The sequence below is a fragment of the Larus michahellis genome, chromosome W (genome assembly GCF_964199755.1).
Source record: "Larus michahellis chromosome W, bLarMic1.1, whole genome shotgun sequence".
Classification (NCBI taxonomy): Eukaryota; Metazoa; Chordata; class Aves; order Charadriiformes; family Laridae; genus Larus; species Larus michahellis.
Window position 1 is genome coordinate 14,228,336 of NC_133929.1, and position 27,261 is coordinate 14,255,596.

The 27,261-nt window shown below is 46.1% G+C and overlaps 1 protein-coding gene across 22 annotated transcripts in view; it reads left to right on the forward strand.

Moving 5' to 3' along the window:
• Positions 1–27,261, forward strand: part of LOC141735446 (CUGBP Elav-like family member 4) — a 788,748-nt gene that overhangs the window by 463,002 nt on the left and 298,485 nt on the right. For 7 of the 22 annotated variants that reach the window (XR_012584727.1, XR_012584729.1, XR_012584730.1 and 4 more), the window contains exon 4: positions 8,658–8,750. The exons of the other annotated variants lie outside the window; for them this stretch is intronic. Coding sequence is in view for 3 of the 7 variants with exons in the window: in XM_074568240.1 (XP_074424341.1) it covers positions 8,658–8,750 (93 nt within the window). In the remaining 4 variants the exon portion in view is untranslated. The remainder of the gene's footprint in view (positions 1–8,657; positions 8,751–27,261) is intronic. 22 annotated transcript variants of the gene reach the window in all.

The window sequence follows — 27,261 nt, forward strand, 5'->3', positions numbered from 1 at the left end:
TCTAAGAGAAAAGAGAAACTGAGGGATAGAGAAAGGAAAAGACAGAGAAAAAGACAGAGAGAAAAAGATCACTGGTCCTGGTTCCAGCATCTTTTTCAGGGAATCTTCCCAGGCATAATCTTCTTCTTTCTTGGGAAGAATCTTCCCAGGCACTATCTTCTTCTATTGTTTCGTCTTTGTTCCCCTCCTTAGGGGCACTTATTTTCCCCTTTTTATGTTTGCTGAATTAGCATGGTCCACCCCCCTTGCCAAGGACAGCCTTGTCTCAGGTTTCTCCCTTCTCCCAGGTGACATGTAGCATGATTTGGGTGGAGAGATGAGTGCCATAGTCATACATGTTTAGCATGATCTCTATAATCTTCATTAGCATATGCAGGAATGTGTGCTTTCATATGCATTTCACAGATAATGAAGCAAAGGTCACTCATCGGACACAATGGCCTTGAGAACTGAGAACTAGCAAGCTCACCACACGAGTGGCAGAACTATCCTGTCTTCACAAGGCAGTTCTCCCACACTTTCAGGCGTCAGAATTGTTAGCCTTATTGGTTCTTTGAAGGCCAGGCCTGCATTATTTATTTCCTTGTGAGTGTTTGAGGCATTCCATTGAAGGCTTGGAGGGCCTTCTGCCCCTCGGCAGGGAATTTACAGTCCGTCTCTTACAGCGTGATAGGATGATTAAAAGCTAAAATATATGACAAGTCTGTTCTGCTTTAATGTTTTGTATTTTTTCATTTATAGCCTGCTTCAGAAGGTGTTGGCTTAAAGGAATGTAATAGCTCCTGCATTAAATTGAGTGCTTCCTTTTGTTAAGGAGATGCCCATGAATGCTATTTCTTTTTTTCGTTGTTATTACTGCTAACCAAAGAAGGTCAGTTTGGTTTTGAATCAGCTGTTTTACTGTAGAGGAGAGTCAAACTCTGATCAGGCTGCATGCTAAGAGGTGTAGGAAAGCAGAGTTTAAACACTCAGTGACTTGTTTTATCATTAAGTACAAAGCTGTCCATTCCAAATAGCAGCATTGGACTCAGCTTTGCTATCCTCCACCAGCTGCCCTTTTCAATAATGCCTCCGTGACTGGAAGTTATCAGGAGGAATTTTATTTAGGACTCATGTTTTGATATGATTTAAGACTGTTAAAAAAACCCAAAATCCCAAATGACAAGCACTGCTAAGTAGGTGGTGAACCGATTACAAAGCACAGATCTAAAGCAATACACATTTTCAGAGAATTTGCACAACATAAGCCCTTGGGGGTGTCCTGGTTCCGGTGGGGATAGGGTTAACTTTTCCTGGTATTCCATGCCATGTGAGCCACGCCCACCCTGAGCTGCCGGGGGAGGGGGCAGGAAGTTGCTGCTTAAAAGCGGGCTGGGGCGTCCCGGGTCCGGCCGGCGAGCGGCGGGGAGCGGCGGTTCCGTAATCGCGTTTGTATATTCCCCTATCGGTGGTGGTGGTGGTGGTGGTGGTGTTTGCGTTTGCCTGTTCCCTTTGCTGTCCTGTTAAACTGCCTTTGTCTCAACCCAAGAGTCTTGCCTTTTCTTACGATTCTTCCTGTGTTAGGAAGGCGCGAGCAAGCGGCACGTGGTTCTTTGTTGCCGTCTGAGGCTAAACCACGACAGTCCTTTTTGGCGCCCAACGTGGGGCTCGAAGGGTTGAGATAACGACAGAATCCAACTAGAACGTGGAAAAAAACGGTTTTGGTTTTTTTTTTTGTATGCATTTATTTTATTAGGTAAATAGTCACTGGTCATCATGTTGCTTGGTTTGTTCTCATGGCTGTGTTACATAAATTCCTATATGGCTTATGTACTCCCTGCGATGCTGTTTACCATGTCTGGAAGAGGGATGAGGATTGTCATTCTGCTGTCCTGTGCGATATCTGTTTATGATATGATAACATCACTGTTCAGACGGCTATTTTGGGGTGTTTATGTGGTTTTGCTGTCCTGTCCGTACATTGGACACCATCTCTCAGAATTTGTTAATAGTTTCCCCAGCCCTTTTGCCTCCCTTTTCTCCTTCGGGTCAGGTATGACAGCTTTTGAGAATCTTGAATATCCTTGGGATACTCAAACTAGTGTGTTCCTAGTGCTATGTCTCCTGAATACGTTCCAGGTCTTGTTTAGGGTTAAGCGACTATTTAAGACTACCACCCGGAGATCTGCTCCGAGGCTGGATAGTCAGGGGTGGCATGGCATGTGGGAGAGCATGGGCAGGTACCTAGAGAACTACTCACCTCCAATGGTCTGGGACTTCACCCCTGAACAATTACAGGACCCTGATAAAGTGGTAGAATATTTGAAGGGAAAATGTTGTGGCTATTCTAGAGAGGCACAACTCACCGCACTGTGCTGGGCCCTGGCCAGTATCTACCAGGCACTGCTCAGAATTATGCAGCACCCTCAAGGGGAAGAGATGGAAACCAGACCGGCGGCCCCTGCGGCTGCTGCAACCCCTGCGGCGGCCCCTGCGGCTGCTGCAACCCCTGCGGCAGACACTGCGGCTACTGCAACCCCCGTGGTAGCCACTGCCACTGAACCAGAGAACCAACCCGTGCCGGTATCAGTTGCCCCCATACAGAAGAAGAAGTACACAAAGAAATCAGTTCGCTTAGTAAGAGATGATGATGAACCAGGGCCATCACGAGAGCAGGAGGAAGAGGCAGAACCAGAGATAATTACTCGATCCCTATCCTTGAGTGAGCTGCGGGATATGCGAAAAGATTTCAGCCGACTTTCAGGCGAGCACATTGTCACCTGGCTGCTCCGGTGCTGGGATAATGGGGCCAGTAGCCTGGAATTAGAGGGTAGGGAGGCCAGGCAGCTGGGATCCCTGTCTAGGGAAGGCGGCATTGACAAGGCGATTGGGAAAAAGACCCAAGCCCTCAGCCTCTGGAAACGACTCCTGTTAGGCGTGAGGGAGAGGTACCCCTTCAGTGAGGATGTTGTATGTCAGCCAAGCAAGTGGACTACCATGGAAAGAGGTATCCAGTACCTGAGAGAATTAGCCGTGTGGGAGATGATTTATTATGACTTGGACAATGCCGACTTACCCACAGACCCTGATGAGGTGCGATGCACAAGGCCCATGTGGCGGAAGTTTGTACGGAGCGCACCATCGTCATATGCCAACTCCCTGGCAGTAATGGAATGGAAAGGCGAAGAGGGACCAACGGTGGATGAGGTGGCTGGCCGGCTCCGGCGATATGAAGAAAGTCTCTCTTCCCCCCTTGTCTCAGCTGTGGAGAAACTGTCGCGGAAGGTCCAGCAACTTGAAGAGAATATGTCCTACTCCCCACCTGCACGGGCCAGCATCTCAGCTATTAGAAGCAGGCATTTCCCCACTCAAGAGAGAGAGTACAGAGGGTACACACCACGAGGCACCCTGTGGTTCTACCTGCGGGACCACGGAGAGGACATGAGGAAGTGGGATGGACGACCTACTTCGATCCTGCGGACACGGGTACAGGAGTTGCAAGGAAGGACAACCACAAAAGGGGATCCCTCCAGGAAAAGTGCCGCCCCAGTTTCCAGCTGGCAGTTCCCCAGACAGAGCAGAAGGCCTGATCTTGCTTCTGATCCTCTTGAAGGAACTTCCAAGTCATTTCTGCAAGAAGTGAGTAATGGATACTATGACGAGTATTAGGGGGGCCCTGCCTCCGGCCAGGTGGAGGAAAGGGACAACCGGGTTTATTGGACGGTGTGGATTCGATGGCCTGGCACATCAGACCCACAGGAGTATAAGGCTCTAGTGGACACGGGTGCGCAGGGCACCCTAATACCATCAAGCTATAGAGGGGCAGAACCCATTTGTGTTTCTGGGGTGACAGGGGGATCCCAAGAGTTGACTGTACTGGAGGCAGAAGTGAGCCTAACTGGGAATGAGTGGCAAAAGCATCCCATTGTGACTGGCCCAGAGGCTCCATGCATCCTTGGTATAGATTACCTCAGGAGAGGGTATTTTAAGGACCCAAAAGGGTACCGCTGGGCCTTTGGCATAGCTGCTTTGGAGACAGAGGAAGTTAAACAGTTGTCTGCCTTGCCTGGTCTCTCGGAGGATTCTTCTGTTGTGGGGTTGTTGAGGGTCAAAGAACAACAGGTGCCGATTGCTACCACAACGGTGCATCGGCGGCAGTATCGCACTAACCGAGACTCTCTGATTCCCATCCATGAGCTGATTCGTCAACTAGAGGTTCAAGGAGTGATCAGCAAGACTCGCTCACCTTTTAACAGTCCCATATGGCCGGTGCGAAAATCTAATGGAGAGTGGAGGCTAACTGTAGACTATCGTGGTCTGAATGAAGTCACGCCACCGCTGAGTGCTGCCGTGCCGGACATGCTAGAACTCCAGTACGAACTGGAGTCCAAGGCAGCCAAGTGGTATGCCACGATTGATATAGCGAATGCATTCTTCTCAATCCCTTTGGCAGCAGAGTGCAGGCCACAGTTTGCTTTCACTTGGAGGGGCGTCCAATACACCTGGAATCGACTGCCCCAGGGGTGGAAACACAGCCCCACCATTTGCCATGGACTGATCCAGACTGCACTGGAACAGGGTGAAGCTCCAGAACATCTGCAGTACATTGATGACATCATTGTATGGGGAAACACAGCAGAAGAAGTTTTTGAGAAAGGGAGTAAAATAGTCCGAATCCTTCTGAACGCTGGTTTTGCTATAAAGCGAAGTAAGGTCAAGGGACCTGCGCAGGAGATCCAGTTTTTAGGAATAAAATGGCAAGATGGACGCCGTCAGATCCCAATGGATGTGATCAACAAAATAGCAGCTATGTCTCCACCAACTAGTAAAAAGGAAACACAGGCTTTCTTAGGTATTGTGGGTTTTTGGAGAATGCATATCCCAGATTACAGTCTGATTGTAAGCCCTCTGTATCAAGTAACCCGGAAGAAGAATGATTTTAAATGGGGTCCTGAGCAACGACAAGCTTTTGAACAAATCAAACAGGAAATAGTCCATGCAGTGGCCCTGGGGCCAGTCCGGGCAGGACAAGATGTTAAAAATGTGCTCTATACCGCAGCCGGGGAGAACGGCCCTACCTGGAGCCTCTGGCAGAAAGCACCAGGGGAGACTCGAGGTCGACCCCTAGGGTTTTGGAGTCGTGGATACAGAGGATCCGAAGCCCGCTACACTCCAACAGAAAAAGAGATATTGGCAGCATATGAAGGGGTTCGAGCTGCTTCGGAAGTGGTTGGTACAGAAGCACAGCTCCTCTTAGCACCTCGACTGCCGGTGCTGGGTTGGATGTTCAAAGAAAGGGTCCCCACCACACATCATGCAACCGATGCTACATGGAGTAAGCGGATTGCACTGATCACACAGCGAACTCGAATGGGAAACCCCAGTCGCCCAGGAATTCTGGAAGTGATCATGGACTGGCCAGAAGGCAAGGATTTCGGAATGTCACCAGAGGAGGAGGTGACGCGTGCAGAAGAGGCCCCACCATATAATAAACTGCCAGAAAATGAGAAGAAATATGCCCTGTTCACTGATGGGTCCTGCCGGATTGTGGGAAAGCATCGAAAGTGGAAGGCTGCTGTGTGGAGTCCTACACGACGGGTTGCAGAAGCCAGTGAGGGACAGGGTGAATCGAGCCAGTTTGCAGAGGTGAAGGCTATTCAGCTGGCTTTGGACATTGCTGAGCGAGAAAAATGGCCAGTACTTTATCTCTACACTGACTCATGGATGGTGGCAATTCATTGGAACCTGCAGGGCATGGCATAGATGGTATGGAATAAGGGGTGGATAATGTCCTGGTTCCGGTGGGGATAGGGTTAACTTTTCCTGGTATTCCATGCCATGTGAGCCACGCCCACCCTGAGCTGCCGGGGGAGGGGGCAGGAAGTTGCTGCTTAAAAGCAGGCTGGGGCGTCCCGGGTCCGGCCGGTCGGCGAGCGGTGGGGAGCGGCGGTTCCGTAATCGCGTTTGTATATTCCCCTATCCGTGGTGGTGGTGGTGGTGTTGTTGTTGTTTGCATGTTCCCTTTGCTGTTCTGTTAAACTGCCTTTGTCTCAACCCAAGAGTCTTGCCTTTTCTTACGATCCTTCCTGTATTAGGAAGGCACGTGCGAGCGGCACGTGGTTCTTTGTTGCCATCTGAGGCTAAACCACGACAGGGGGACAGGCTTGAGTAAAATGAAATGGGGTTTGCAAATTCATTGAAATTAGGTGAAGCATTCAAGAGCCATCACTATTTAAAGAAATTGATGAGCCCCTGTCTGTATGTGCAAGGCCATAGCGCTAATCATTCACACAGACAGGAATGGACTATAGTTTTCAAACAGGATTTGCTGAGGGGTGTTGGGTGGTTTGGAAGATTTGTTGTTATAGCTGGTATTGCATATAGTTAGGTAAAGGTACATGTATACAGCTCTCCCTACACTCAATTACTACAATGCATCTATCTCATCCCATAGGCAGTCCTGTTTTCAGATGACACTGACCAGCTCTCGAGACTTCAGTCAGTTCATCTGGCATCTTCCTGAGTCAAGGTTGAGGTTAAGACGCCAGTCTGAATCCAAGCTATCCAGAGCAAGTCATGTCCCTCTCCTTCCTGCCCATGCCTCAGTTTCCTGATCTATGCAAAGTACAAGAGATATGTATAGATCTGTCTTGTAGAGTTGTCACAAGAGAGAGGAAAAGAAACATTTGCAAGATGAAATGAATGAAAAATCCCATTGGATTTAATTTACTATTAAAGTAGTACTATTAAAGTCTAGACTAGTTGCTATTTTTTTAGCTTTCAACTCCGGCATGCTTAGAGTTCTTCAACTTGGCTCCTTCCTCTCCCACCATTAAGGTCTGATCTTGCCCCCTTTTACTGGCAAGAGTAAATGCTACCCTTGGAAACTGTGTCATTGATTGCCATGTAAAAAACTGAGATTACATAGGGTATTGGGAGTGAATAAAGATTTCAGGATGCAGTTAACATGGCTCATGGAGAGGTGTCTGTTCCCATCCCTCAACTCTGGGTTGCCCTGGAGTGCAGGTCTGCACGCTTAGGACTGGTGTCCTTCAGAGAAGCCGTTCACCGGAGCTCCCTTGTCCTGCCCATCTCTAGCGTCTGCTGTCCAAAAAGAGCTTAAAAAGATCCCAGTGTAACTTTCACAGGAGAGATGTCACCTCAATATCTTTTCCAACGTTTCCCTCTCTGTGTAACACAATGCTCGTGTGTGAGCTGAGTGCATGATGACTTCCAGGGTTTAACTATGCAGGGACAGATTGTGTCCTTGGTTTACAGGCTCTGCAGAGATAACTCTTCTCACTGCCACCACTGTCATCAAACACCACTCCATGCAGTGTCTGGGTGGTGATCCATGGGATGAAGCCCACTCTCAAAGCCAGGCTTCTCTGACACTCATTTGCAGATCCTCTGTATTGAGTGTGCATTAAGACATTGCCTGATCCCAAAGTCTGGACTTCTTCCTGCCCACCAAAAAAAAAAAGAAAAGAAAAATGTCATGCTGGGTAACTCAGCATTGGCCTAAATCTTCACCCCTGTATCTGCTTTTGTGCTGTACTTGCTCCATCCTGTGCTTCTCACTCATCCAGCTCTTCCTCAGCATGGGTGAGTTCTGCAGCAGAAAGCAAAGATATGGGAGATCCCATGCTCAGGTCTCTCCTTCACCATGAAACACTGGTATCACCTATCACTGCTAGAGGTAGGCAATTAAATTTGCAGCTCTGTAGGCCTGCTTTGGTGTAGCAGCTCTTCAGTACTGGTGAAAGGCAGGAGGGCATCTTAGAGACAGTCACCAATTCCCCCTATTCTTCCCCAAATCATAAGATCCTCTCCCTCCTCCTCCCTCAGTCAAGGGGGAGACTGTCTGTCTCACAACAACCAAAGCAGTTGGCTATTCATTCACAGACTAACTACTCCAGCTCTCTGCCTTATTGCTATTCAGATTTGTTTCCCTATCCCATCAGGCACTAATCAAGCAAAAGGTGTTGACTGGTTAGCAGAATCACCTGGGAAAAGTTGGGAGACCCTTAGCAGACTTTCCCTTCCCATTGCCAGCCCCCTGCTACTAATTCAGATAGTCTCTGAAGCACTGGGGGTTCATTTTAGTTTCCTTTCTCTTTGTCTGTTTTCTTGTTGTCCTTTTTTTTTCTTTTTTTTTTTTTTCTCCCAGACCCAGATGCATCTCTGCAAATTTGATCTGCAAAATAGAAGCTTGGCTGAGCTGGAAGCTGTCAGCACTGATGGTTGGTAGCTGGCCATGGCTACTTGCCAGATAAGGGGGAAGATGAGTCCCTAGGCATCAAGGCAGCATGAAAAGTGACCTGCATCTAAATACTTCAGCACATGATTTCTTTCCCATTACTTTCATTCAAATCTCCCTTAATTCTCAGTTGTGTTAATGCAGTTCGTAGGTTATGAGTGCTGCATGTGGATGCCACTGGATTTGATTCCTTCCCACAATTGGTTGGTAAATAATTTAGTGCCAGTTTTGCCTGGAATGGGACCTGAAAATAGCCAGGCTGCTTATAGCTTCTGCTTTCTCTCTTCATGCATTTTTCCCCCTCACAAGCACCAGGGGGGTTGTTTGTGCAAGCACAGCCTGGCAGAGACTGACATTTTATATGTCACAGCTTCCTCCTGTCCCTGCTCATCAGAATCTTTCTTAATTTATTTTCTAGAAGAGAGGGGAGGGGAGGAGCGGTGTCAGGCCAGAGAGCTGGAGCTACAGACAAGAAAGCACTTGAACACTACTGACTCGGAGTCTTCAAACAGTAAGAATTTGCCCCAAATTCTGCCACCAAACCCAGTTTTTCTTTTACATCTGGTGCTTTTGAAATAGTGATGTATTAATTTATTTGAGATTCCTGCACTACTAAAACTCAGTCTAAGCTAGACATGGCAAAGGCAGACAGAAAATTGTAATAACAAAGAAGGAATTGCTGAGTTTGGGAAAAAGTCCTGGATGAGCAAGGAAACAAGAATTCCACTGAAATGGCCAGGACTATCTGGGATGGACCAAATTTCAAGTGTTCTGATTTTTCTTTGGGCACGACCATAACAGTTTCCCTAATAACGTCCCTCATCCCCTTTCATTTCTTGCCACAAAGCTTTCTGTTCTTACCCTCCTGAACTGTTGTCAGATACTGACCATGGTGCACCACATCATTGTCTCCTGTTCTCCATCCTACCTACCGCTCCTTAGCAGACAGCACCCTCCTCATCTGCACAAGACTGAGTTTCACCCACCAGAGATGTGCTGTGGAACAGACTATGAATCCCTACATCTCAGCATTACTCCTAGTTCTACTGAGGTTCCACTTAGTCATGGGTTACTTGGTTTGTGGGGCATTTTCCCTCTTCTAACCCTATGAAATGCTTATAAAAACAGGAGATAACCTCATAGGTGTTTTGTGAGACTCACATGACTAATATCTATGAATGCAGTGTGGGGGACAGAAGAAATCATGGACAAAATCTGCTACTGAATGTTCTTCTAAAGAGAGGCTCTGGTTCAAACAAGCAGCACGCAGAAGCTGATGGGTGAAATACTTAGTTTGGCATATTCAGGAAATTGGACTAGATGAAAAATGTCCAAATTCTTGGTTTTCTGGTGGCTGTTAAAGTAAATGTTGTTGGGACCTCTCTCAATCACTGAGGCCAACCAACACAGAGCGCCTTGTGTTATCAAAGTCCCTTAGCTTCCAAAACAGGGTGTTCACATGCACACTGCACATTAAGGATGGTCTCTGGCCCATCTTAATTCCCTAACCATCCAGGGGATTTTTTAGTTGAATACTAGGTAATGTAGACAAAAATACACCTCATGAGCCATTGTAACAGTGTAAGCATATGAATTACCAAGCTCCAGTGGCAGTGACAATTTCTGGTCACTATTTAATACACTGCAATAGACCAGGACCACTTTGATCTCGAGTCAGGTATTCAGGGTGCTAGACAAATGCATTCATGTTTGCACAGCCCTTGACTTAACCTGATACATCCCACAAAAGCAGGCTAGGGGCCATACAGTTCAACAGTAAAAATACTTCATATTTAGTGCCCTGTGGTGCAATACCCTTGAAATCAGTGAAGGACTCAGGGCCTGCTTACCTTCCCATTAGAGATATCAAAGTTTGTCCTCTTGAAAGAAGGCTTCGCTGTTCTCAAAACTAAGTTACTTTAAGTTCTAGCTGCTCAGAGCAGAAATCAACAAAACCCTTAAGAGAACACTAAGGTCAGAAAAGTGACACTCAAAGACTAATTCATCAGGTCAGTGGGCATCTCCTCAGACACAACCTGTCCTAGCACATTGCATTTTGGTTGGTCTGCCAGCTAGTCTGCCTGCCCACTTGCAAGTAAACCTGACTGTTAGCCAGACCCCAGGACCAGGCTGTCCATCTTTACACTAGATGGTTTTTTGGAGTCTCTTTGAACTTCATAACTGCGTGCAAGCCCCCACCTCCCCACGCCAGCCCCCACACGGCTTTCCAAATGCCTATTAGAGGATTCTGCATGGGCATATGAAGATAGCAGGGCTTTGTCTGTGAGGTGTCATTTATTAATATGAGGATTTAATTATATAGCACAGCTGCAGAAAAATGAAAGCAGCTTATGACCTGCACTGCCTCAATGCCACATTGATGTGTGTCAGGGCTTTCACTTGCTTTTATCTGCTTTGACCCCCTGCTTTTCCCCTTTCCTGCTTGCAATTTCTTTCACCCAAGCAGTCTGAGGTGTTTTTCAGACACGCTGCGGGAGAGATCCCCATGGTCAGTGAGGTGCAATAACCATTTCATAGAAGGGAACACTGAGGCATGAAGAAATTAAGGTCAAAAAGTTCATAATCAGGTACTTAAACGCAGCAACCTTCTTCAGCATTTAGGGACCAGAGGAGTGACCTGCTTGTCAGAGATGGTACCGCTGCGTGTTTGCAGATCCCATTGGCTCCTGCGCGAGCAATGGTTGCTTAGCAACTTTGAGACGAAGGCCAACTATTTTGATGTCTGAATAAGGATTCAGGCATTTAATTTCAGGGATCCACATTTGAAAACACTGGCGTAGAAGAGTAGATGAAGGTTGTACACAGGGATGGCGACTGAGTGGTAGGGGCAGCACCAAGTTTGCTCCTCAATGCCCATTCAAACCAGGAGCACCCACTTGCTCCTTCTCTAGAGATGTTTTGGACCTTTGGAGTTAGGAATCACCCTTTCTGTCCTGGCATGGATAAAAAGTTGGCTCTTGGGAAAAGAGTATTTGTGGAAATGGGTCAGGTGCTTTCAAAGGTAAGAAAGAGTTTGAAATGGCTGTCCACCCCAAGTGCCTGCAGCCAAGGCTGGTTTCCCCACTAATGCCTCTGGTGACATGGACAGCAGAGGGGCCTGTGGGCCAGGGGTGGGGCACAGAGCTGCTCATTAGGAGTCTCCAGCTTTACTCCCAGATCCTTCTTGAGGGTCCCTCTTTTGCCCAGTCTGCAAAATGGGGATAGTGATGCTTCAATCGCCTTTGCCAAGAGCTTTGAGAGGCTTGTTTCCCTCCTACAAACGCTATGCAAGATCTAAATAGCAGTGTTATTTCTAGTGTGTTATCCTGATAGCATGAGAGACATAAACAAGATCCACATTTGCTGATGGTGACTCGCTGTGAGCCTTTGAGGGTTGTGTGGAAGGGCTTGCTCTGATATTTTTTCTGCTCTGAGATAGATTATTGATTCTCTTTATCTGGTGTTCGTCTTACAAATCCAAGGTGATGAACATCCTGTTAGTTTCAAGAGCACTGGTGCTATTTTTCTACTGCTTCAAGGAACCCAGAATATGATCCAAATACCCTCAAATGAGCAAAAAAAACAAGTAAAGCTGGTTCATATCAGTTAAACTGCCAACTTCAGGGGAAGGCTAAAAAGTAAGATTGGATAACAAAAGCAGACCTTGTCTAGTGAGAGGGTTGGAATTTTCCAGTAAATTGTATTTTCTTGGCTTGAATAGCTTCTTTTGTTGCTAAGCTTATTAGGAAGTGCCAGATCATTGAAAACAGTGTCTTTCACCTGAAAAAAACCCCAACAAAATCCAGAGACAAATATCAGGAAATTGTCAAAATGTTGTATTTTGACATTGCTGCCAAGAAAAAAATCTGATCTTTCCAGTTATAAAAGAATTTGTTATTTTAGAAATTCAACCTTATTTCCAGGTAATTAATTTAAGAAAATGTTTGGAATCTAACACATCTCTATATATATAGCTATCAAGATACAAAAATAAGGATTTGGCTTTAACACAATAGGGATTTCACCATTCTTCTCAATACATAGTACAAAAAGATCTCTCCAGCAGCAGCTGCAACATCAACATTCCTTTCTTTGTAGCTAACCCTCCAGCCAAAAAACGCTAGACACAAAATTTACCACACCTCTTTACAAAAAGCCTGGCTCAGCTCTCCCTCTCACCCCACCTTCAGCCTGTCTTGAAAGCCATAAATATGAAGAGGCCAGCTGAAGTTAACTGCAAAATACCCACTTGCAAACAGGTGTAACAAAAGGGCAAGTCTGAAATGAGCACTCTGCAGAAAGGAGAGGGAGAGAGGAGGTGGGGGCAGGAAGGGGGGAAAGGGAAAAAAAAAAACACATGATTGAAGGCCTTATAAATGTAAATGGCTTGGCAGAAAGGGTTTAGCAGCCCTGGGTAGAAGATTGCACTTGGTGTTCCAAGGCCCTTATTTTCAAAATCGCAGTGCTGGAGCCCTTTCAAAGCTGGTCCCTGTGTTTGCTTTTTCAGTCAGTGAATATCAGGTTGTCTCTTTTTTTTTTTTTTTTTAATCTCTGCATTCGGATGTGCCAGGCTTAAATGAAACCTCAGAGAGAGAGAGAGAGAATGTGAGCTGTGCTCCAGACCTTTGAAAGGACTCATCCCTGTTGCCTTTATCACTACTTATTTATGAATCTCCCCCTCCTGACTCCTCACCAAGCCCCATCTCTTGTTTTCCTGCAGCAAATTCCACCTTCCCTTTTGGATGTTTTTGGTTTTGTTTTTTTCTTCTACATTTATCTATATATTTTACACCCAGTAAGTCAATCAGTTTCAAATTATTGGTCCCTGAGACAGATATTTGGTGAGTCATTTATCTATGCGAAATTTTTAAGACAATTTGCTTTTCCACCTCCTGTTCATTTAAAGCATCTTTTGAGGCTGATTTTTCCTTTTCAGAATGTCTTTAACTGCCGAACATTTGCTCCCACTGGACAGTCTAATGATGTCGGACATAGTATGTGTGAACATCTCTTTAGAGGCCATCTCCCATTGTCTACATTCTTGCCTAAAAAATCATTGTTTATTTAGTCCTTAGGCCTAGGAACCATCTGCAGTCCCCATGGCTTCTGTTGTTTTTAAAGTCCTATTAAGTTTCTGCACTTCTCCTCAGAGCATTATTTTATTTCTGAACTACCACAGACAACTTCCTGTCAATGCGGCTTCTGCCAGGCAAATTAGAGATGACAGTTTCATTCTTCTGACTATGGTGAACTCTCATCTGATGTTATTTAATGTGAAAAACAACTGTTATATAGAGAGTGAATTAAAAACAATGATAATTATAATATAATATAATATAATATAATATAATATAATATAATAATAATTTAAAAAGAGAAGATGGGAGAGGGTGGCCCAGAGACTCTGGGTTAAGGTGCTCAGACAGTGTTTGCCAGTCAGGAAAACATAAGGGATTGGAAGGCTCTATATAATGGTCATAACAAAAGAGAATCAATGAATGTTGACTTGATATCATTTCCAATCTTTCTTTTCCTGACAGGGGCTGAAAACATTTTTGTTTGGTTTCGTAGGGTTTATTTTTGGTTTCCCTTCTCCCTGACTTTCCTCACCTCCCATTCTCCTCCGTTGCTGAGTAAGCACTCAGAGCCAGGGAGAGTGGCTGAGCCCTGTCCCCCAAGGGAGAGCCCCTCCTGCTCAGCTGTTCTTGGCCTCAGCACCCAGGAGCTATGAGCTGACATCAGGGACACCAAAAGCAACCCTCGGTTGACCAGTATCTCAGAAGCAGGATGTTCTCAGGGAGAACTGGGGGGTGTGTGTTGTCAGGAGGGTGTCCTTTGGTCTTTGCATGCTGTAAAAGCCAGGTGTCAGTCAGAGGCTCGGACCAGAGAGTCTAAAGGACTGACACCCCTGAGCATCAGTGTTTATGTACCTCTCCAAATGGGGTACAGATAAAAAGGGCTGGCTAGGGGCAGATGGCAACTTGGGATCAGTCAGGAGCAGAGACAGATGGCAATGTGCAACTGGCTGGAAGACAAGTTAGTGCATGAGATTACCTGGGAATGGATGGGAATTGTAAAATGGGACTGTTTGGGAATGTAAGTCTCTACAGTCATTTGTAAAGTGCTGAAAATTAGACCACCATCCTAGCTCCCTTGGCAGTCTTGGACCTACCTACCTTTCCAAGCAGCGCAGAACTACACAGATCTGTATAAAGCAAAGTGACCTCCCAGGGATAAGTTCTGGCCAACGCGATCTCACTATGACCTCTGGATTTGATCCTAGAGGTTGGCTTCTTTTTTGGAGAGAACAGGACCACTGGTAGCAAGCATTGCTGTTTAGTGTTCATCAACAGTTGTCACTGTGCCCAAGGAAATGTGTTTAACAGTTTTTGGACACACAGCACATTCTGTTGCACCACGTCTAGGATGGTTTGAAATGGAGTGGCCAACAACTGGAGAAGATGATAGAACAGCTTGCTTCAATTTGGAGCATCTGTGCCAGTGAGATTTTGGGGTTATGAATACCCAGTGTTCCTCCAGCTTATCAAGGCTTAGAGAGAGAGAGAGAGAACATCTGTGAATTTGCCAGAGGGTAAAACTAAGCCCCATATTGGGTAGAGCAGCCTCTAAACATTGAAATGACTAGAGGAATTTGTTCTGGATCAAAACTAATTTCCACTCTTCCTATTAGGTGGCTTGTTTGGAGGCTTTGCTCCTGCTCAGTCATTCAAAGTTGGTCAGATCCCATTACTCACAGTGAAATCAGTTGTGATATATTCTAACACAAGCAGGAGACAAAACATTGTATTTATTTATTTACTTGACATCAAAGAAGAGCAACAGAATCATCCAGTGGGAGTGATGGATGGGTAGGAGAGAACGAGGCGCGAGAGGCATGATAAAAATAGCAGGCAGTCCAGATGTTGACTGCACACTAAAATACTGCCTTTCCTCTCTACTGATAGCACCGAATGTTATTTTGTTTCTTTGGAATTCATTTACTGAAAATGTCTGCATGAGGAACATCTCCCTCAAAGCAAGACCTCCAATTTGAATAAATTATCAATATCTGGCAGCAGCCTGTTATTAATGGCTAGAGTTTTATAAGATTCTCAAGTATAATAATAGCGGAGCTAGCGGCTGGCATTCCTCCCAGAGAGACTTGTATTTGTCCTCTTCTCCTCTTTTCTCTTCTCTTCTCTTCTCTTCTCTTCTCTTCTCTTCTCTTCTCTTCTCTTCTCTTCTCTTCTCTTCTCTTCTCTCTCTGAATCTGAGCATCATTGGTTGACTTTTACCATGGCTCTTGGCTAAAAAAAACCAAAGAGAAAAGCCATTAGTATCATATAAATCAAAAAGAAAAATGACATATTCAAACATAAAAGACTCCCCTGAGTTTTTTGCTATTATTACCTGTACAAGATTGCACATGTGGCTTCAGAAACATCTTCTTCCATTAGGAATCATCAGGTAGTAACATTTCTCACTTCCATGCAAGAGACAAGTTTTATTAACTTCCTCTTCCCTGGTAATTAATGATGCAGTGCACCTTTGAGCTGTCCTAACGTAGGCCATTTATCAAAAACTGCAACTGCATAGAAAGAGGACTGTGTTCTTTCAATATTATAAATCCAAGCACACGCTGGGATGTTCTACATCTCTCTTTTAAGTACAGCTGCTCCCTACAATTGCAGGGTTTGACTTTCATTGCAAGTTCTGACAAATCACCTTCTGGCAGAGAGCCCCTCCCATGCATGTGCGAATGGCCATGAATCAAGAAAAAAGCTAATTGCTTCCCATGTTCAGCAGAGCACATGCCTAAACACGCACGAAGATCATGCAGCCTAATTTTTGGTCCGATGCTAGGGAGCCTGTGACAAAAGTAATTTCTCCCTGAGCTTTCTACGTCAATGGGGAAGAAGCCAAAAGCAGTGTGGTGCCTGCATGGGCTTTCTGCCCTGTGTTGTCCCCTCAAACTAGCTTTTACTATTTTGCCCTGTTTATTCCCCAGAGCTTGGCACTGGGGGATGCCTGTTATGATCTCTAGTGAAGCGTCAGGACCTGTGCCACTGAAGTCATCATTGCATGTCTGGGATTTTGGCAGGATTAAAAGAGTTCTCCCAAGCTGTTTGCAGAGAGGGTGGAGGTATCTGTATTTGGCCCATAGATATGACCAGACCACTGAAAAAAAGGCAGAAAAGCAGACTTCAAGGTGCTTTGGACTGGATCCTGATGCAAAAGTTTTGTCATCCCATAGGGAAAATAATACAGAAGAAAATAATATAATCATGTCAGCAAATATATTTGCTGAGCAAGGGGCCTCCAGCCAAATCCGCAGGGTGCCCTTTGTCACTGACGTGATTTGCTTAGAAATGCTGGTGCCGAGGAAAGGCAGATTTCACAGTAGATTTCCTCGCATGCAGGTTCTGCCAACAGACCTGGAACAGGCAGCACCCTGTGTCCACCGGCTCCCACTGAAGGCAGAGGACGGCTCTGAATGGATATGTAGGTCCTATAGGTGTGGAGACAGTGATGAGACTGGCAACCACTCCCCAGTGCCCTCCAAGTACCCAGAGGGACAGGGAGTCACCACCAGGACAGGGCAGCCCTGGAGAGGGGAGTCACTAGAACAGGCTCTGCACAACATCCCTCTCTGCATGGCTACGCAGAGCTTTGGGGAACCGCATGCCAACATTTTCAAAGTAAATACTCCTTTAGCACATATCCATGCACAGTGTTCTAAGGCAGCCCTGTCCTTAGGACAGATCAGCTGTTTTTCACCCAAAAGTGGTCCCATCTGGATAGCCTGATCACTCTATGAACAGTGTCAGTCCTGAATACATGAGCTCCTGTGCTGCCTCAATGAAAAACTCCATCTCAGCAGGGATGGTGAAGATGAATTAGTTAATTATGTAAAGTGATTTGGAGATGGAAAGTGACATCTGAGTGCAAAGTATTACTATTAATAACAAAACATATACCACCTACCAAGTATTATTTCTTCTTTTTTCCCTAAATTATATAGTTCTGAACTTTAGATAACACCAACACAAGTCAGTAGGAAAGCATAAGACTTCCAGCAAAGAACAAGTATTTCAATCTAAACAATCCAAAATTTCAGAGGAGCCCATTTTCTCTGTGTCTGCCTGTATTTTACCACCTTTATACCACAATGTCCCAATACCAATATAAAAACCTAACAGATTGCAAGTCTTCCATAAAAATCTGTCCTTCCTTCTTCCGGTCTCTTGTGTAGACACCTGAAGCATCTCTGTTCAAAGTCAAAGAAGACATCTCTGTAAGGTTAACCATATGCTTGATTCTTCTTCAGCAAATCACTTACGCACGTACTTAACTGTAAGCACGTGCTTTAGGCTTGAGAAAGCTGGGTGCCAAATTCTCAATGGAGACACAGTTTTACTGAAAGCCAGCAGGGATGGGAAGGAGAGGGAGAGGAGAAATATTCTCTGCAAATTCAAGCTCACATGAAATGCTGGATTGTGGCATATGAAATGAGAGGAAAAGACTGCAAAATAGGAATTTTTGTATTGTACCAAGCAGGGTATAAACTACATTTCAGATCCGTGTTGATATTTAAACCTGTTTGGTACATTCTTGCTGGGTCACTTCAAAGCTGGGTCTCAGTGGCAAAAGCAGCTGGTCTTTATTGATTTTGGTCTATTACAATATTTCAACAGAAAGACTCCAAAAGTGTTTTGTGAGACAACAGATAAATTACAAACTCTGCTGTAGCAATATATCTTATTAAAAAAGGATGCAGATAATATATGACAATCAAGGCAAATTTAAACAAACAACTCCAAACAATACAGTGTATTTCTGCAAGGGGGGAGGAGTTTACTCTGTATGCACCATACAGCAAGCCAAATGTAATATATTTTGAGAATGAAGCAATTTGTTGAATACACATCTTTGTCCTCTTCTCTTCCCTGCCCCCCCTTTTCCTCTCTCTCCTTGCACAAAATTTGAAGGCATTCATGTAAAATGGTTCTTAGGAATATCACACAGTTTTATTTATGGTAAATTTATTATAATAGGGATATTCTCTGTCATTGTCTGAGAGATTTAATTATTGTATCACACTTTTGAAACTGCTGATATTGATTGTTTCAAGAGGTTGCCTTAAAGGAAGAGGGGGAGAAAAACAACAACAAAAAACCCCACACGAATGAAAAGAAATGTCCATGTTGCTATAAATTATTTCATAATGAGATATGAGGGGAGAATTTTAAACATTATCTCTAGCATTACAGTTGAACAAACAATACGTTTACTGGAAATTATACTCCAATGATGAATGACTTGCTTTAAAATAGAGGCTTCTCTAATGGGGGCCTTTCTGAGCAGCAGTGACACACAGTCCAACTCACAATTATTATTGCTTTTTAATCAAAATTGAACTACGTATTTCTGCCAGAGAGTGAGAAGAGTTAATCCCATTTGCAAATATCTCTATCCTGATGATCCCCAAACAATAACAAATTCTGAGCTGTCCAAAAATATTCTAGTAACAATGCCATTTGCTAGTAATTCGTCCTTTTCCTCCTGCTAAAACCCCTCTTTTGCTTTCTTTCTCAGTGTCCAGGTACATTTTCAATTGAAAGGATTCAAAAAAAAGGAATGTAACACTAGCTTTTCCCACCATGACCAAACAAGTGCAACCTCCACACACACACACCTCATCTTATGTAGAATAGGGAATTGGTTGTTAGTTTTTATCTATGACAGACAGTAATTTACCATTTTATTGTGATTCAGTGCCTTGGACAGAGGCACACATTGCCCGTCATGCTGTGTTCATTACTGACTGTAGAGACAAGCATTGCTTGTCAAATAGTAGAGTCCTTACAGTGAAGACACCTAGGTGTATCATGAAAGATTCACAGGCAAAAGGACTTCTTATGGAGGGCTTAAAACCTCTAAAGCTAGTTAGACAATACACAAACTTTAGAAGTGATACAGACAGATATTTCCCCCTTACATCTATTAAGCATACAAAAACTGTTATCAACAGAAAAATATGTAAACCTTTATGCAAAGTAGGCAGAGCAATTTATTTGCATTATCTCACCACTCCATAGAAGGGACGAAAGAGAAGGTGTGTGTGTATGATACACACAACAAAACCCCACAACCTAAACCAGGTGTGTGCAAGGGAAAGCAAAAAGCTTCTACCTTTCAGCGAAGCTGTTGGATGGTCACTAATGAGATTTCTGATGATTTTCATTTGTCTTCATTTCTAGCGAGCTTGACTCTGTGTGGCATTTTTTCATAAAGGGAAAGGTAAGGTGGGCCAGCAGGTTATAGCATACGTGTCATGCCGTAAACAGCTGTCAGGGGGCAGAAAATTGACACTTGAGATTGGATTAATCCTCCATCAAACCTAATTGGAAATAATGGACTGGATCCTCAGCTGGAGTAAATGGACACAAAACCAGTATTTTCAGGGAGGCTGTCCCCTTTTTCCTCCATCAGGGAGCTGCCCGATCCATTCTTTGGCCGTGTGATCACCTGCCTGTCATAGACCACATGCCTCTCAGTGTTGGAGCTGGTCCTCAGAAGTTGCATCCCTTTGAAGTACCAGCATCCTTGTGGGCAGTTAGGAAAGGGTCTGGACAAAACATGAGGGAAGGATTGTAGAGCATGCAGGCAATACCTTGGCTCATCTGCCAGGTGCTGCTCAGGCCCAGTGCTTTGCTCAGGGATGTGGGCAGCTATGCTGATAGGAAGGAGCTGAGACCCCCCGCAAGGGACCTGAGAAGTTGAGCATAAAGCCAGAGTTACACTTGGCTTGAGACACTTGGCACCGGTGGGTACTCAAAGCAACCTCTGAAGTGCAGCATGTGCTTCACAGGCTGGGGGCCTCTGTGGGTACAGTTCCCTCTCACTTTTTATCCCACTCCCTCCCACCCCAGCCTAAGTGGGCTTTATTAGTGTGAGATTGCATAGCGTCCTTTGAGTGTGTACTTCCAAGGGTGAGTAGAGTCATATGTGCATAAGTGGTCCCTGCATGAGGACCACAGAATCAGAGAATCACAGAATCTTCATGGTTGGAAAGGACCCTTAAGATCATCAAGTCCAACCAAACAACCTACAATCTCTGCCACTAGAGCATGCCCTGAAGCGCCACATCTAGACGTTTCTTAAATACCTCTAGGGATGGTGACTCAACCACCTCCCTGGGCAGCCTGTTCCAGTGCCTGACCACTCTTTCAGTAAAGTAATTCTTCCCAATATCTAATCTAAACCTCCCCTGCCACAACTTCAGACCATTTCCTCTGGGCCTGTCGTTATTCACCTGGGAGAAGAGGCCAACACCCACCTCTCTCCAACCTCCTTTCAGGTAGCTGTAGAGGGCAATGAGGTCTCCCCTCAGCCTCCTCTTCTCCCAGCTAAACATGCCCAGCTCCCTCAGCCTCTCCTCATATGACTTGGTCTCCAGACCCCTCACCAGCCTGGTAGCTCTCCTCTGGACACGCTCCAGCACCTCAATGTCCCTCTTGTACAGAGGGGCCCAGAAGTGAACACAGTACTCGAGGTGAGGCCTCACCAGTGCCGAGTACAGAGGCACGATCACTTCCCTGCTCCTGCTGGTCATGCTATTCCCGATACAAGCCAGAATGCTGTTGGCCTTCTTGGCCACCTGGGCACACTGCTGGCTCATGTTAAGCTGGCCGTCCACCAGCACCCCCAGGTCCTTTTCTGCTGGGCAGCTTTCCAGCCACTCTTCCCCAAGCCTGTAGCATTGCTTGGGATTGTTGTGACCGAAATGCAGGACCCGGCACTTGGCCTTATTAAACCTCATACAGTTGGCCTTGGCCCATCGATCCAGGCTGTCCAGGTCCCTCTGTAGAGCCTTCCTACCCTCAAACAGATCAACACTCCCACCTAGTTTGGTGTCATCTGCAAACTTACTGAGGGTGCACTCAATCCCCTCATCCAGATCATCAATAAAGATATTAAACAAAACTGGCCCCAAAACTGAGCCCTGAGGGACACCACTGGTGACCGGCCACCAAGAGGATTTCACCCCATTAATCCCAACTCTCTGGGCACAGCCATCCAGCCAGTTTTGAACCCAGAAAAGAGGACACTTGTCTATGCCATGATTTGCCAGCTTCTCCAGGAGAATGCTGTGGGGGACGGTGTCAAAGGCCTTACCAAAGTCCAGACAGACAACGTCCACAGCCTTCCCCGCATCCAGAAGGCGGGTCACATGGTCATAGAAAGAGATCAGGTTGGTTAAGCAGGACCTCCCTTTCCTAAACCCATGCTGGCTGGCCCTGATCCCTTGGCTGCCCTGCACTTGCCATGAGAGCTCGCTCAAGATGATCCTCTCCATGATCTTTCCTGGTACCGAGGTCAGGCTGACAGGCCTGTAGTTCCCCGGATCCTCCTTCTGACCCTTCTTGTAGATGGGCGTCACATTAGCCACCCTCCAGTCATCTGGTACCTCCCCTGTTGACCAGGATTGTTGATAAATGATGGAGAGAGGCTTGGTGAGCTCTCCCGCCAGCTCCCTGAGTACTCTTGGGTGAATCCCATCCGGCCCCATAGACTTATGTGTGTCTAGGTGCAGAAGCAGATCATTGACTACTTTCTCCTGGATTATGGGTGGGTTGTTCTGCTCTCCGTCCTTATCTTCCAGCTCAGGAGGCTGAACCCCCTGGGGATAGCTGGTGTGACTATTGAAGACGGAGGCAAAGAAGGCATTAAGTATCTCAGCCTTCTCCTCCTTGCCTGTGTGGAAGAAGACAGACTGAGAGGTCCATGAACCATCTTTTCCAGCTGGGATTTCCCTAGGGTAGCCCACAACTGGAAACCATGTGAATAAATCCATGCCAGCTTTTCACTGGCCAAAGGGACAGCAGCCTTCCTCGGCAGTCCTTCCCCTGCATGCCCCGCACCAGGTCAGGGACATACCGTGGCAGCGAAGAGCTCATATGGGAGATGTGTGTTTCCTCCCCTCTGCTCCAGGTTCTCTGCCCTACCATTCCTAGGGGTAGGGAGATGGAAGGATTGAAGCTGGATGCAAATGCTGCTGGATGGAAGTTGTACCACGTGCTTTTATACTTTCTTATTTGCACAGTAATGTGAGCATACACAAGTTCATCTGTGCATTGTAATATGCCCATTTTCAATCTTAGATGCTGTGTGACAGAAATCTGCCTCCACACACAGCATCTCATTTGCAGGCCAGGTTATGTTTTACTTTAAGGATAGTTAGAAACGCAACCAATTCTAGGTACTAATACAAATTTAGGAAAGTGCATGTTTAAATGTAAAGTTTATGTCCATATTTAATCTACTTCATCAATGCCAGATACCCCACCAATCTTTTCTGGTTAATGCTCTGTGATACTCTGATTCCTCTGTAATACTGTCTTCTGGTCCTATCCTTTCCCTTGAGATATACACTCCTGCCTGCTGTACCATGGTCATAGAATCATAGAATCATAGAATTGATGAGGTTGGAAGGGACCTTTAAGATCATCAAGTCCAACCTTTAACCTACCCTGACAAAAGCCACTTCTAAACCATGTCCCTAAGTGCCCCATCTACCCTTTTGTTAAACACCTCCAGGGATGGTGAATCCACCACCTCTCTGGGCAGCCTATTCCAATGTTTAATAACCCTTTCAGTGAAAAAATGTTTCCTAATATCCAATCTAAACCTCCCCTGACATAACTTGAACCCGTTTCCTCTCATCCTATCACTTGTCACCAGGGAGAAGAGGTCAGCCCCCATCTCTCTACAACCTCCTTTCAGGTAGTTGTAGAGGGTGATAAGGTCTCCCCTCAGCCTCCTCTTCTCCAGGCTAAACAACCCCAGCTCCCTCAGTCGTTCTTCATAAGGTTTGTCCTCCAGACCCCTCACCAGCTTTGTAGCCCTTCTCTGGACACGCTCCAACACCTCCATGTCTTTCTTGTAGTGAGAGGCCCAAAACTGGACACAGTACTCGAGGTGGGGCCTCACCAGTGTGAATACAGGGGGATGATCACTTCCCTAGTCCAGCTCACCACACTATTCCTGATACAGGCCAGGATGCTGTTGGCCTTCTTGGCCACCTGGGCACACTGCTGGCTCATATTCAGCCGGCTGTCAACCAACACCCCCAGGTCCTTTTCTGCCGGGCTGCTTTCGAGCCACTCTGCCCCAGTCCTGTAGCGCTGCATGGGGTTGTTGTGACCCAAGTGCAGGACCCGGCACTTGGCCTTGTTGAACCTCATACCATTGGTCTCAGCCCATCGGTCCAGCCTGTCCAGATCCCTCTGCAGAGCCAACCTACCCTCAAGCAGATCAACACGCCCGCCCAGCTTAGTGTCATCTGCGAACTTACTGAGGGTGCATTCGATCCCTTCATCCAGATCATTGATAAAGATATTAAAGAGAACCGGCCCCAGCACCGAGCCCTGGGGGACACCACTTGTGACTGGACACCAACTGGATTTAACTCCATTTACCACCACTCTCTGGGCACGGCCATCCAGCCAGTTTTTTACCCAGCGAAGAGTACACCTGTCCAAGCCATGAGCAGCCAGTTTCTCCAGGAGAATGCTGTGGGAAACAGTGTCAAAAGCTTTGCAAAAATCCAAGTAGATAACATCCACAGCTTTTCCCTCATCCACTAAGTGGGTCACCTTATCATAGAAGGATATTAGGTTTGATAGGCATGACCTGCCCTTCACAAACCCATGCTGACTGGGCCTGATCACCCTGTTCTCCTGCATGTGCCGTGTAATGGCACTGAGGAGGATCTGTTCCATGACCTTCCCAGGCACCGAGGTCAGACTGACTGGCCTGTAGTTCCCCGGATCCTCCTTCCGGCCCTTCTTGTGGATGGGTGTCACATTTGCCAACCTCCAGTCAGCTGGGACCTCCCCGGTTGTCCAGGACTGCTCATAAATGATGCAAAGTGGCCTGGCGAGCACTTCCGCCAGCTCTTTCAATACCCTTGGGTGGATCCCATCTGGCCCCATAGATTTGTGCACCTCCAGGTGCTGAAGCAGGGCCCTCACCATTTCCCTTTGGATTACGGGGGCTTCATTCTGCTCCCCATCCCTGTCTTCTAGCTCAGGGGTCTGGGTACTCAGGGAACAACTGGTCCTACTGCTGAAGACTGAGGCAAAGACTGCATTAAGTACCTCAGCCTTTTCCTCATCCTTGGTCACTACGTTGCCGGCCCCATCTACTAGAGGACAGAGATAATCCTTAGTCCTCTTCTTATTGCTAATATATTTATAGAAACTTTTTTTGTTGTCCTTGACAACAGAAGCCAGGTTTAGCTCCAGCTGGGCTTTGGCACTCCTGATTTTTTCCCTACATAGCCTCACTACCTCTTTGTAGTCCTCTTGAGTGGCCTGCCCTTCCTTCCAGAGGCCATAGATCCTCTTTTCTTCCCTAAGTTGCAACACTAGCTCCCTGTTTAGCCAGGCCGGTCTTTTTCCCCGACGGCTTGTCTTCCGGCACATGGGGACAGCCTGCTCCTGCGCCTTTAAGACTTCCTTCTTGAAAATCATCCAGGCTTCCTGGGCTCCTTTGCCCTGGAGGACTGCCTCCCAGGGGACTTTGTCAACCAGGCTCCTGAAAAGCCCAAAGTCCGCCCTCCGGAAGTCCAAGGTAGCAGTTCTGCTGACCCCTCTCCTTGCTTCTCGAAGAATCAAAAACTCTATCATTTCATGGTCACTGTTCCCGAGACAGCCTCCAACCTTCACATCCCCCACAAGACCTTCCCTGTTTACAAACAACAGATCCAGCAGGGCACCTTCCCTAGTTGGCTCTCTCACCAGCTGTGTCAGGAAGTTATCCCCAGTACATTCCAGGAACCTTCTAGACTGTTCCCTCCCTGCTGTATTGTATTCCCAGCAGATGTCCGGCAAATTGAAGTCCCCCACGAGGACAAGAGCTCGCGATCTTGAGACTTCTCCCAGCCGTTTATAGAATATTTCATCTGCCTCCTCATCCTGGTTGGGCGGTCTATAACAGACTCCTACTACGATATCCGCCTTGTTAGCCCTGCCCCCGATTCTTACCCATAAACATTCAGTCTCATTATCACCATCATTTAGTTCAAAGCATTCATAACACTCCCTGACATACAGGGCCACACCCCCGCCTCTCCTTGCTTGCCTATCCTTCCTGAAGAGCCTATAGGCATCCATGGCAGCACTATAGCTATGTGAGTCATCCCACCACGTTTCTGTGATGGCGACTACATCATAATTATCCTGCTGCACAATGGCTTCCAGCTCCTCCTGTTTGTTGCCCATGCTACGTGCATTAGTGTATAAGCACTTCAGCTGGGCTATAGGTCCTTTCTCCTTTTTACTGGCGGGAGCCGAAATTCTGCCACCCCCAGACTTATTCCTAAGGAGCCTGGTTACGCCCCCTATCTTTTCCAAGTCTAGTGCCAGCATGCCACCTTCAGGCTTTTTGCTAGCAAGCTTGGATCTATGGTGTAAAACAAGAGTGGATTATTAATGATTATTAAAGGCTCAACTTCAGCTACCCCAACCAGTGGGTCCAGCCAAGTAACTCAATATGTTTCCTTTCCCCTATTTGAAGTTATTCATCAGCAAGGACATCTTTGCCTGAGAGGTGGCTTGTTGAGCATTGCAGGACTCCTTGATTGTAGTTTACAGGCACATCTGAGCTGATTTTCCCTCCAACACGTGCCCAAAGTTTACACCAGTCCTAAATCACTGCTAAGCACACTCCTTTCTCAGACATACTGACAAGCTTAAATGTATCTCTGACTTCAGGTAGGGACAATACCTTATGACAGGGAACACGTACATCCCTTCCTCATCTGTCCCATGTACTTGTATGTCTCTTGACGTGTTGCTTTCTAGTTAAGCTCTTGTGCTCCCTTTTGTGTGCTTGGGATGGACTGGGGGCCAGATGGAGGGATGGGGAGATGGTGCTGCAGTGATGGGAAGAGCATAGGTCAGTGGGCTCAGGACACTTGCACACATTCTTCACATCTTCACAAAGACACATTTCAAATTACTTTGTCCACAGTTGCAAAGGAAGCTGTGGCAGAGCTCATGACTGTTTCCCTGCTACTGCTTCACGAGGTGTCTCCTTATCAGTGGGGCCAGTCTTCACCAGCCCCAAGCAGGTATCTCGGTACAGCTGGGGTCAACCAACCCTTGCACACATACTGGATCCGCTTGTATCAGTTTCTGCACTGTTTCTAGTGTTCATCATCCCTCCCTGTGCTGCCATCTCCCTGACTATAATGAGTCATCTTCTCCTGTGGCCTCAAAATGCATTCAAACTGTCAATGGGGCATTTATTTATTTATTTTGTTGTGGTTAAAGGCCTACTCTTCTAAACGATGAAAGGATAAATATAATCAACTCAGATGAGGTTATTTCACATTCCTAATTTCCAACACCTTTTTTTTTGCTAAAGCCCCATGAGGCTTGTTCCTGTTCTCCCCCCTTCCCTCTCCCACATGCTAACAAAAAACAAAATACATTTTCGAATCAAGATAAAGCCATCAAAGAACTAACTAAACATGATTAGAAAGGACCTCTCCTTAATGGGAAAAAAAAATCATGATTTAGGGCTGCTTTCCAAATATGCCTGCGCAATCAACCAAAGAAACACATTTTAGAAAACAGAATTGTAAAAGTAACTTTGAAGAATCGTTTGCCATGGAAACAGATCTGTAAATACTTAACTGCAAACATTAAGTGACACAGTGATATTCCAGAGCCCAGGATGCCTTAAAAGGATGGCAAATTTCACCCAGCTCTTTAAATAATCAACTCGTCTCTGCTTTTATCTTTCTTCTTTTTTTCCCCCCTTTCCTTTCTTTTTTTTTCACACTGTTCAGTGCAATTGCATCCCTGTTCTCAGGCATGTGTGAAAATAGAAATGCCATAACTATTTTTTTAAAAGAGAGTCCTGATCTTTTATAACATGGAGGCAGAGAGGGAGGAGGGGGCACCAAATACAGAGTCAGAGCAACCTGTGGAGTCTGAAAATATAGCCCA